The sequence below is a fragment of the Labeo rohita genome, chromosome 17 (genome assembly GCF_022985175.1).
Source record: "Labeo rohita strain BAU-BD-2019 chromosome 17, IGBB_LRoh.1.0, whole genome shotgun sequence".
Lineage (NCBI taxonomy): Eukaryota > Metazoa > Chordata > Actinopteri > Cypriniformes > Cyprinidae > Labeo > Labeo rohita.
In genome coordinates, this window is record NC_066885.1 from 21,976,418 (window position 1) to 21,989,211 (window position 12,794).

General features: G+C 35.0%; 1 protein-coding gene across 1 annotated transcript; it reads left to right on the plus strand.

Annotated features, from left to right (window-relative positions):
• Positions 1–1,049: 1,049 nt before the first annotated feature.
• zgc:162964 (uncharacterized protein LOC560569 homolog) lies at positions 1,050–12,746 on the plus strand. The gene is made up of 8 exons (XM_051133733.1): positions 1,050–1,548; positions 1,845–1,986; positions 3,750–3,890; positions 3,999–4,157; positions 7,783–7,945; positions 8,754–8,934; positions 11,176–11,433; positions 11,520–12,746. The coding sequence occupies exons 1-8, from the start codon at positions 1,338–1,340 to the stop codon at positions 11,732–11,734; spliced, it is 1,470 nt and encodes a 489-aa protein (XP_050989690.1). The 5' UTR covers positions 1,050–1,337; the 3' UTR covers positions 11,735–12,746.
• The last annotated feature ends 48 nt before the right edge of the window (positions 12,747–12,794 follow it).

Consider the following 12,794-nt stretch of genomic DNA (forward strand, 5'->3'; position numbering starts at 1 on the left):
AATGAAAAGCTCTCACCTCTGAGAGTAACTGTGTGTTTTATAGAGTCCTGAGAGATTCTGGACATTCATGTTTCATTCCAATCACTCCATTGTAGCTGTAAAGGTCTGTGATGTCACAACAGACCGCATTTGAAAGCCGATTCGATGATTTCAATCTGTAAACAAATAAAAGAATAGGATTAAACACTGAATTTACATGAAAAGAGAATGACTGTTGGCAAACAGTCAACAGGACAAAAGCTTGAAACTGCCATGTCAAATCTATCTTGTGTCTTCTCGTTATAACATGACAGACTGGAAACCCTTGTTTCTGTTAGAATTCTGGGCTTTCCAGTTTTTCATGAGGTTACTTTTCTCTTCGTAATTAGCTGAGATTTACTTCAATCTGAACAAGGTAGTAAAAAATGTTTTGAAATTACTGTGAGAACATTTGGAAATGCTATAAATACACTTTAAGCTAGTACCACCCCGTACGTCTTCATACCCTGGTGAAAAAAACAGCATATGCTGTTAGATATGTGTTGATGCTGGAATGCTGGTTAGGTAGGTTTTGATGCTGGTTTAAGCTGGTCCTTTGCTGGTTTATGCTGGTCCTTGACCAGCGACATGACAGGCAAAAACCAGCAAAGGACCAGCATAAACCAGCAAAGGACCAGCTTAAACCAGCATCAAAACCTACCTAACCAGCATTCCAGCATCAAAACATACATACCAGCATATGCTGTTTTTTTCACCAGGGTTCAGTTTTTAAAGGATTTATATATATATATATATATAATTATTATTATTTATTTATTTTTTGTTAAAGAAGAAGAAGAAGAAGCATAAAATCGTTCAGTTAAACATTAACATAAAAGATTAAATTATTTTTTAAAAAAGTGAGTTCTTAGGTTTTACGTGAAATATGTGGAAATATACGAATCCCCGCAGTTAATATCAACTGCTTGACCAGAAGAATGAAAACAATATTACAGTGTCTCAAGTATCTTTCTTTCCATATATCTCAAGACTGCTTTACAAGGAAACGTGGTTCAGTTTACTAGCTGCAATACGACTCGTCGAGTCGGGTCAGCTTGCGCATTCTGCTCACAGGTAATGTTCACGTCAAAGTGACATTTTCGCCTTAAACCAAATGCAAGACTCGTCGGAGAATATATCGGGTTTTACCTCCGCAGCAACAGACGTAAGTAAAAAAGCGAATGCTGTTTAAATGAGCTGGAAATAACACAAATAACCGGGATTTCCGGTGGGAATATACGGAAGAGAGGTGTTTTGTGCGCTACGTGGCCACCTGTGACAGCAGCAGAGGCAGCAGCAGCTCGTATTGTCAGTTTGACATGATGGAGTTTGACAGAGCAGAACATGACAACGACAGGATCGAGAAAACCAACGAGAACGGCATTAATACCGAAACCCACGCGTCCGGCACTGAGGAAGACCTCAAATCATGTAAGGATCACAAAGAACCTCAGAAGTCATGGAGTTTGGAGAGAAACTGGGGATTCACTTTAGAGGAGCTCTTCCAACTTGCCCTGAAATTCTTTAAAGGTAAGTTACAGAACTGATATTTAAGTACCCTATACTTTCACTTTCCCTTTTCTGTTTGTCCAGTAAATGTTTACAACTTTAATTTGTCGCGTCACACGTGCGGTTATGTTCGTGTATTGGTAGCAAACAAAATAAAGTCCTTTTTCTGTGACTCACTGTCCAGACATACTGTAATAATAACTCCACCCATTTAGGAACTGAAATGCCATTCATAACAATCATTACTCAGCTCCTCCAAGATGTCTCCTAGATGAGTCCATGATGGTTACTGTAAATTGTGTCATTGTCTCATGTAGAGATGAATGGAAAGGCCTTCAATCCAACATATGAAGAAAATCTTCGTTTGGTTGCACTACATAAGCAGATCACAATTGGTCCTTATGATCCAAAAGCATGTCCAGAAATTGGGTTCTTCGATGTGCTCGGAAACGACAGAAGGTAACGGAAGAATATGCATAGAAAACCCTCTTTTTGTGCAAATTATGACTGTATAAGGTCATTATAGTATTATGCATACTAGTATTATTTAGTATTTTAAATTCCATATACATGTTTTGTAAGGATGTGTAAAATAATATTATTTACACTACCAGTCAAAAGTTTTTGAACAGTAAGATTTTTAAAGTTTTTTTAAAGAAGTCTCTTCTGCTCACCAAGCCTGCATTTATTTTATCCAAAATACAACATAAGCAGTGATACTGTGAAATTTTTTACTATTTAAAATAACCGCTTTCTATTTTTAAAATGTAATTTATTTTTGTGATTTAAAAGCTAAGTTTTCAGCATCATTACTCTAGTCCTCCGTGGCACATGATCCTTCAGAAATCATTCTGATATGCTGATTTGCTGTTTAAGAAACATTTTTATTCAGCAAGGATGCCTTAATTTAGTCAAAAGTGATGATAAAGACCTTTATAATGTTACAAAAGATTTCAGATAAATGCTGTTGTTTTGAACTTTCTATTCATCAAAGAAACCTGAAAAAATTCTGCTCAGCTGGTTTCAACATAATAATAATAATAATAATAAATGTTTGAGCTGCAAATCAGAATATTAGAATGATTCCTAAGGATCATGTGACTGGAGTAATGTTGCTAAAATCACAGAAATAAATTTACATTTTAAAATATACAGTACTGTGCAAAAGTCTTAGGCCACTAGTATTTTCATCAGCTAAAAAATGGTTTAAAGTCAGTTAAAGTCAGTCTTTTGCTGTAGTGTGTCAGTAGGAAATATCAGATTACATTTCCAAACATTCATTTTGCCATTAATCGTAATAATCCAGTGAGATTTTTGTTTGCACAAGGAGTCTGACAACAGCGAGTGCTCTGCACAGAGATCTGATCTCATCATCATCCAGTCTGTCTCTGGAATGACATGAAGAAACAGAACAAACTCAGACTAAATCCAGAAGAACTGTGACAAAGTCTCCAGGATGCTTCAAGAAACCTACCTGCAAAGCTGCAGCACTGTTAAAAGTTTTAGGCACTTGTGTAAAAATGCTGTGAAATGAGGATGCTGTCATAAATAGATTTTCTTTATCAATTACCTTCTACTAACTAAATGAAATCAACATTCGGTGCGACCATTCTTTGCGTTTACAGCAGCTTTTGCCCTAGGTGCACTTGCGCAAAATTTTTCAGGTAGCTTTGCAGGTAGGTCTCTTGAAGCATCTTGGAGACGTTGCCACAGTTCTTCTGGATTTACTCTGTTTCAGTTTGTTCTGTGTCTTCATGTCATTCCAGGAAGACTGGATGATGATGAGATTAGATCTGTGTGGAGCACTGGCTGTTGTCAGACTCCTTGTGCAAACAAAAATCTCACTAGATTATTAAAATTAATGGCAAACAGAATGTTTGGAAATGTAAACCGATATTTTTTACTGACACACTACAGCAAAAGATAGAAATAACTTACTTAAAACCATTTTTTAGCTGGTGAAAATACTAGTGGCCTAAGACTTTTGCACAGTACTGTATATTCAAAGAGAAAACTTATTTTAAGTAGTAAAACTATTTCAGAATTTTACTGTTTTTGCTGTACTTTGGAACAGATAAATGCAGAAACATTAAAAATCTTACTGTTCAAAAACTTCTGACTGCAAAGTAGATTTTATTCTTCATTACTCTTTTAAAGCCATGTAACACAATCATACATTGTCCATAGACACTACATTTAATTTGTGTCACTGCATCTCTCAGGAAAGAATGGCTGCGGCTGGGCAGCATGGCTAAAGAAGATGCCATGGAGGACTTTGTGAAACTTCTGAACTCCTGTTGTAGTCTGTTTGCACCTTATGTGACATCACATAAGATTGAGAAGGAGGAACAAGAGAAGAGACGGTATGTTCTGTGTTAGTTATATTGTCTAAAGTATCTTAGAAAGTAGTGTAATAATCTGTTAAGACTTGTAGGAAGCCGTTTTTATTCTGTATGTGCCTGTGTGTTTAGAAGAGAAGAGGAAGAACGTCTCAGGCTGGAGAGAGAAGAACAGGAACGACGGCGGCTGGAAGAAGAGGCACGACGCAGAGAAGAAGAAGAGAGGAGGATAAAAGAGGAGGAACAGAGAAGAAAACAAGAGGCTGAGAGGGTACAGATAGAGCGACAAAAGTGAGTGCTGGTGGTTTGCTGAAGTTGAAAATGTGACATTTATTTATACACACATTCATTATGAGCATATACAGTATAAATTTAATACAGTAAAAAAACATTAATATTGTAAAATATTATTCTAATAAAAATATATATTTTAATATATTTTAAAATGTAATTCATTCCTGTGATGGCAAAGCTGAATTTTCAGCATTATTACTCCAGTCTTCAGTGTCACTTAATCATTCAGAAATTATTCTAATATGCTAATTTGGTGCTTAAGAAACATTTCTTATTATTATCAATGTTGAAGACATCTTAATATTTTTTGCAGCTTAATAATGTTACAATTACAGTAACGTTACAATAAATAATAAATTATTACATTTCAAATATGTGCTGTTCTTTTAAAAAAGAATCTTATATCATAAAACAATAAATGTACGGTTTCAGTTTCCACGAAAATATTAGGCAGCAAAAACAGTTTTCAACATCAGTAATTATAAGAACCATTACTAATAACTGACCACTAGTAAATAATAATAATTAGGCACCAAATCAGAATGATTTTAAAGGATCATGTGACACTGGAGACTGTCATAATGGCTTCTAACAATTCAGCCTTGCCATCACAGGAATACATTTTAAAATAAATATTAAATATTTAAATAGAAAGAAGTTATTAGACTGTAATAATATTTTACTATATTACTGTTTTACTTTCTATACACACTGTTATTCAGAAGTTTGAGATCAGTTAGTTACATAAATATTATTGCAATTTAATATAACAGTTTTCTATTTTAATATGCCTTATAGTTTATTTCTGTGATGCAAAGCTGAATTTTCAACAGCCATTACGCCAGTCTTAAGTGTCATATGATCCTTCAGAAATCATTTTAATATGCTGATTTGTTACTTTTCTTATTAATGTTGTCAACAGTTGTGCTGCTTAATATTTTTTGGAATCTGTGATACTTTTTCAGGATTCTTTGATGAATAAAAAGTTAAAAAGAACAGCATTTACTCAAAATGGAAATCCTTTCTAACTATATATGTCTTTACTATCACCTTGCTGAATAAAAGTATCAATTTCTATCAAAGAAAGAAAGAAAAACTAGATAAAAAAGTTTGTCAAGACAAACTTTAAGTTGGCTTGAGAAAGCCGGACCAGAAAGTTTGAAAAGTTTAAAAAGTCTGAAAAGTTTGAAAAGTTTAAAAAGTTTGAAAAGTTTGAAAAGTTTGAAAAGTTAAGAAGTTTGAAAAGTTTAAATAGTTTAAGAAGTTTTAAGTTTGGATGGTTTTCAGTCTGATATATTTAGAAGTTTTAAAGTTTGAATGTAGTCTGTCAGATAAATAGATAGATAGTATTGGTCAGATTGTCAATCGACGGAAAGATAGATAGAGGATTCTAACATTATTACCAAGTTACTAGCATGTTGCTAGCATGTTTCTAGCATGACTAGCATTTCACTAGCATGTTTCTAACATGATTAGCATGTCGTTAGCATGTTCCTAGCATGATTAGCAAAGTTGCTAGCATGTTTCTAACATGATTAGCAAAGTTGCTAGCATGTTTCTAGCATGACTAGCATGTCACTAGCATGTTTCTAACATGATTAGCATGTCGCTAGCATGTTTCTAACATGATTAGCATGTCGCTAGCATGTTTCTAGCATGATTAGCAAAGTTTCTAGCATGCTAGCATGTTTCTAACATGATTAGCATGTCGCTAGCATGTCTCTAGCATGACTAGCATGTCGATAGCATGTTTCGATCATGATTAGCATGTCACTAGCATGGTGCTATCATGATTAGCAAAGTTGCTAGCATGTTTCTAACATGATTATGATTCTAAGCATGTTGCTAGCATGTTTCTAGCATGACTAGCATGTCACATGTCGCATGTTTCTAAAGTGATTAGCATGTCGCTAGCATGTTTCTAACATGACTAGCATGTCGCTAGCATGTTTCTAGCATGATTAGCATGTCAGCATGAGCATGTTTTCTAGCATGATTAGCATGTTTCTAGCATGTTTCTAGCATGACTAGCATGTTGCTAGCATGTTTCTAGCATGTTTAGCTAACATGACTAGCATGTCGCATAGCATGTTTCTAGCATGATGTTTCAGCATGTTTCTAGCATGATTAGCATGTCACTAGCATGTTAGCATGATTAGCAAAGTTGCTAGCATGTTTCTAACATGATTAGCAAAGTTGCTAGCATTTTTCTAGCATGACTAGCATGTCACTAGCATGTTTCTAACGTGATTAGCATGTCACTAGCATGTTTCTAACGTGATTAGCATGTCGCTAGCATGTTTCTAACATGACTAGCATGTCGCTAGCATGTTTCTAGCATGATTAGCATGTCGCTAACATGTTTTTTAGCATTACTAGCATGTCGCTAGCATGTTTCTAACATGATTAGCATGTCGCTAGCATGTTTCTAGATAGATAGATAGATAGATAGGTTAGATGATAGATAGATAGATAGATAGATAGATAGATAGATAAGTTTAGATGATAGATAGATAGATAGATAGATAGATAGATAGATAGATAGATAGATAGATAGATAGATAGATAGATAGATAGATAGATAGATAGATAGATAGATAGATAGATAGATAGATGATAGATAGATAGATAGATAGATAGATAGATAGATAGATAGATAGATAGATAGATAGATAAGAAGATAGATAGATAGATAGATAGATAGATAGATAGATAGATAAGGTTTGAAGATAGATAGATAGATAGATAGATAGATAGATAGATAGATAAGTTTAGATGATAGATAGATAGATAGATAGATAGATAGATAGATAGATAGATAGATAGATAGATAGATAGATAGATAGATAGATAGATAGATAGATAGATAGATGATAGATAGATAGATAGATAGATAAGGTTAGATGATAGATAGATAGATAGATAGATAGATAGATAAGGTTTGAAGATAGATAGATAGATAGATAGATAGATAGATAGATAAGGTTTGAAGATAGATAGATAGATAGATAGATAGATAGATAGATTAGTTATTAGTTAGAAAGAACATAGATATCTTAAAGCTTAATTGAGTATCAATGGCTTCTAGCAGTTTACATTAAACATAGTTCAAACAGACATGGACTTTTGGTCAATGAAAGTCTATGGGACTTTTTATGATTTTTAATATTAATTTTTAAGAAAACCGTAACTCAAACCAGTCTGAAAAGATATAGCACACTAAGTCAGAACAGTATGAAGATCTGACCCGAGTTTGGAGTATGTAGCTTGAACGGTCTAGGAGGAGTAGGTGTCCAAAAAATTTGCGTTAAGAAAAATAAGAAGAAGAATAATAATAAGTTTAAATACAATTTCAGTAAGTTGGCTTTCCCAAGCCAACTTAATTATGTTAATCAAATAAACACAGCCTTGATGAGCAGAAAAGGCTTTTTTAAAAAATCTTTAAAAATCTTACTGATCCCAAACTTTTGAACGGTAGTGTATATTATTCCAAACCTTTGAATTGTGTATATTGAGCATAAAATATCAAATCAAAATTTAATAAATTTTAACTCAGGTGTCTGTAGAATTCAACTTTTAAAAAAGTGTTTATCTCTATGTGTTTTACTATCTATGTGTACAGACAACAGATCATGGCTGTTCTGAATGCACAAACGGCAGTACAGTTTCAGCAGTATGCCAAACAGCAGTATCCAGACAATCCAGAGCAGCAGCAGTTACTCATCCGACAGCTGCAGGAACAGCACTACCAACAATACATGCACCAGGCCCTCCGCTTACAGCAGGTACAAATATGACCAGACCAAAGTCTTTGTACCTTTAAAAAATCCTGCAAGTGTCATCACTTAAAACCTCTTTCTCAGTACACAAAAGCTCAAAACATATTGTAGGATTTGCATATTGTAGGATTTGTCACATCACTCTGGCTATACATTTGTGTATGACTGCCACTAGAGCAACACTTAAAAAAAAATCTTTTTGCATCATCGCACCATTGGCCACAGCCACTGGTGTTCAGTCACATAACAGCTGACAGCTGTTTACACCGGACACAAGTGTTGTGTTGCGTGGTGTCAAAAGCAATAAAATCAATTATAATTACTGGCAGCATCTATGCTGGATACAGTATACAGATGTCCGGCCAATTTCTGACGTATTCCACATGCTTGAGCTACTCCTGACAACAGGACAAATGGAAAAGAAAAGAAACATTTACATTTGTTCTGTTTAAAGTATGTTTTTATCCGTGCAGCCTTCAAAAGAACCGTAGTGTCAGGAACGGGTGAATGATTTATTTTTAATAGCATTCCAGATCACGGCGGAGGATCATACTGTGTGTTTCTTAGGAAAATTTAACTGCAGGTTGTTTTGTAAATGAGGCACAGTCTAATGGAGAGTTTGCACAGAAACTTTTGTTGAAAGATGAAGCGTTCAACTGTACATTTCAGACAGCAGGTCAGAATGAGGGTTGAAGGTAATCATTTTTGCATTTTTTGTGAAGAAAAAAATCATTTATACTAAACTTAACAAACATGTTATAATAATAAAAGAATCTGTCTTAACCCCTTTACATTTTTCCCTTTATGACTTCAGATGGCCTTGCAGAAGCAGCAGGACCCAAATGTGACTCAAACATCAGAAGCTCTTCCTGCTCCTGTGTCAAATGATGCTGCACCCACCTGTAATCCCAACAGCCAGTCAAATTCATTAGAGAATCAGGAACAACAGACAGACTCAAAATCATTCCATTTGTGCGTAGAAGGCAAAACGGGAGGTATGTTTTACCTAACTTTCAATTTGCATACAGTTGCAATCAAAATTATTCAGCCCCCTTGACCTGCAAGACATTTTGCTGCAGAGAACAACATTTTGTGAGAACAATTCAACAAAGGCATCAGTACACTATTCGAGAAAGTTTATTAATACACCTTTGAGTAATTCTGAGAATTCAAGTAGATGAATGATGAAAAAAAAAATCAAATTGTCACTAAACGTTTATGTTCAAAATAATTCAACCCCCAAAAGTCAAATTTGGTGCTGAATCTTTTATTCTTTAAAACCACCAATAAACGCTGCTTAGAAGTGCTTAAAAGCTTGTGTCAGCTCTCTACTGCAATCTTGGCCCACACATTGCCTGAAAAAGTTTCAGATAACTGATAATCTTTAGTTTTCACATTGCCACTGCTTTCTTCAAATTCAACCAAATATCCCTGAATCAAGCATCAGTAGATTTGAATGTATACTTTAGGATGATTGTCCTGCAGGAAAGTCCATTGATCATCAGCTTCAGTCATTGCACCAAAGGCATCACAATTCTTGCCAAAATGGCCTGATACTTCAAAGAATCCATGATATCATTCATACGGTCATGTTTTCCACTTCCTGCTACAGTAAAACAACCCCAAAACAGGGCTGGCCCACCTCCATGTTTGACTATGGAGATGGTGTTCTTTTGCTCATAGGCTTTGCCTTCTTTTACATCAGACATACTGCTGATCCATGATCCAGAAAGTTCCAGTTTGTTAACATCACTCCATAAAACATTCTTCCAGAACTCCACAGGTCTATCCAAATGAATTTTAGCATATTCAAGTCAGCGTTTTATGTTCGTTTTGGTCAAGAGTGGCATTTGGCAAGATGCCCAACATGAAAGCCATGCTGGTCTTGTTTTTATCTTACACTCTGCACTGAAGTTTTTTCTCCTTTCATTGGGTCGTCTGGCAAGTCTTTGGCTGTACATTGCACATTGTACATTGTGCTTTTTTCAACACCCTCAAAGGTGTGTTTATGGTACAGAAACAAAGGGTTTCTGGTACAGCATACTTTAAACTGGGGAATAAGGCTGCCAGTGCGTCTCTGTGAACTTTAACGTCTTAGAAATCTTCATGTAGGCTTAGACTTTCTAATATAATAAAGCTATTTCTTCTCTATAGCTTTTGTGAGAGCTCTGTTGACTTTAGCATTTTTGCTGCTCAACGTCAGCACATGCATGGGCTAAATGTATGTACTGTATGTGTAACACCCCAAGCTTATTCTGTTTTTTAAATAGAGTTTCTAATGGTTTAACTTTGTTTTAAGACAATTTTGTTCCCTACCATAAAATTAAGTGACTTAAAGGAGAAGTCCACTTCCAAAACAAAGATTCACATATAATGTACTCACCCCCTTGTCATCCAAGATGTTAATGTCTTTCTTTCTTCAGTCGTAAAGAAATTGTTTTTTTGAGGAAAACATTTCTGCATTTTTCTCCATATAATGGACTGATATGGTGCCCCTGTTTTGAACTTCCAAGATGCAGTTTAAATGCGGCTTCAAATGATCCCAAATGCAGTTGTAAACGATCCCAGCCGAGGAAGAAGAGTCTTATCTAGCGTAACGATTGGTTATTTTCATTAAAAAAAATACCATTTAAATAATTTTTATGCTTGTCTTGTCTTACTCTGCCTGAACTCTGTGTACTCTGACTCAAGACAGTTAGGGTATTTTTCGAAAAAACTCCAATCGTATTTTCTCCCTCAACTTCAAAAATAATTTCAAAATCATCTTACATCACTGCAGAAGTTCTGTGAACATCGTAAACAGGCAAAGAAGATCACCCTTAATAATAAAAGGTAAAACAGCGATATAGGATGATTTCGAAGTTGGGGGAAAACATGAGAAAGGAGTTTTTCGACATACCACTGGTATGAACCGGAACAAAAATAGTTCAAGCAGAGTAAGACAAAACGAGCGTTTGGCTTTAAAAAATGTATATAAATGTTATTTTTATTAAATAACTGTTCATTATGCTAGATAAGACCCTTCTTCCTTGGCTGGGATCATTTACAACCTCATTTGGGATCGTCTGAAGCCGCATTTAAACTGCATTTTGGAAGTTCAAAATCGGGACACCATAAAAAGATTCTAAGATTCTGGCATACAACCCCCACCCCCACCCCCCTCCAAAAAATAAAACATTACACACACAGTTGTGCATTTGTTGATTTATTTGCTTTTCTTTCTTTTTTGAATGCAGAACTACCTATCATTGCTCCCTCCATGTGGACACGGCCTCAGATTAAGGAGTTTAAGGAAAAGGTGTTGCACGATCAGGAGTCTGTAATCACAGTGGGCCGAGGGGAGGTATTGACCATACGGGTGCCCACTCATCAGGATGGCTCACATCTGTTTTGGGAATTTGCCACCGATGACTACGATATTGGTTTTGGGCTACACTTTGAGTGGAAAGACGTGACCATTCCAACAAGCACTGAAACTACTGAAACCAAAGAAGGTAAGAGGGTAGACTTCTTTGACAAGGAAATAAATATTTATTATATCATATTTATTTTTTAATTTTATTCTGTTTCCTAATCTAAGGCACAGAACAAGTTGAAGGAGAAAAGCAAACAGAACAGGGCAGATGTCCTCTGGTACATGAGGTTGTTCCCATTTCCCGTCGTGACAGTCATGAGGAAGTTTATGCAGGCAGTCACCAGTATCCTGGTCAAGGAGTTCATCTTCTGAAATTTGACAATTCCTACTCCCTCTGGAGGCCAAAGGTTGTCTATTACAGAGTTTATTACACTAGATAAACATAAGCAGACCATGTTCTACATTCACAATCCACCTTTGAGCACGTTGAGACAGTCTTGAGAGTCTTTAACAGAGGCACAGTACTCAAGATCTTGAAATATGTCATTTGTTTTGAATCCAAAAGATACCAAGTCTTTGTCAGTCGTGCGCTTTAGTAATTTATGTTTTTTTCTTATATATCTTATATGTTTATTAAGTTGAATCAATGAAGGAGTGGTGTATACTAATTATTTTTTAATTGATGTGATTGATTCGAGCACTTTAAAGTTTAAACAAATCATTTATGGATCCCAAAACAGGTGATATTTCACCATATTTTACTTTGGTTTATAGGATTTTTTTTAATCGTTGTGTGGGTGGTTGAAGAGATTAAGCAATAGATAATTTAATAATTGTTACTTTTATATTAAGGCGTAATCTTATTGTAAACATGATTACTCTTTTCCGTTTATATGTTAATTATAACCAGAGGTTAAGGATATTGTTAACCTTTTGAAAGGTTACCTAAATGTTTGCACAAAAAACTACGTGCATAAAAGCAAGTCATGAACTAGTAGTACTAGTACTCCAAAATGGTGGCTTTCTGGTAAAAGTTCATATTAATATATTTATTGTGTTTTCTTGTCTAAAGCATGACGTGCATATCCTGCTGATACCAAAAGATATATGCAGCTACGCAGATACTACAATTTTGCGCACTACAATAATGGAGACATGTTGTGTGTAGATAAAGAGGGTAAAAAAGACTTTAAATACATTGGAATAACAGTTCAGATAATAGTAAAAAATGTCATTTAATTCTACTAGAATTATAAGTGGCAGCTAATTTTGTAACTAAGGTGTAACCATGTGACTTGGTGAGGAATTTTTGCCTTTTTAATTGTCTTTGTATTTTTTGTATACATAGGAAAATTGTCCCATTGATAGCTGTACTCCTGTGGGATGTCCCACAGTGCAATCTAAATTTTTAACACTATGAGAATAGTATATTTTGTGTGGAATAAATGCTTTTATACCCTTCATAAGTGTGCAAGTAAAATATGAAGAATATTTAAGTTA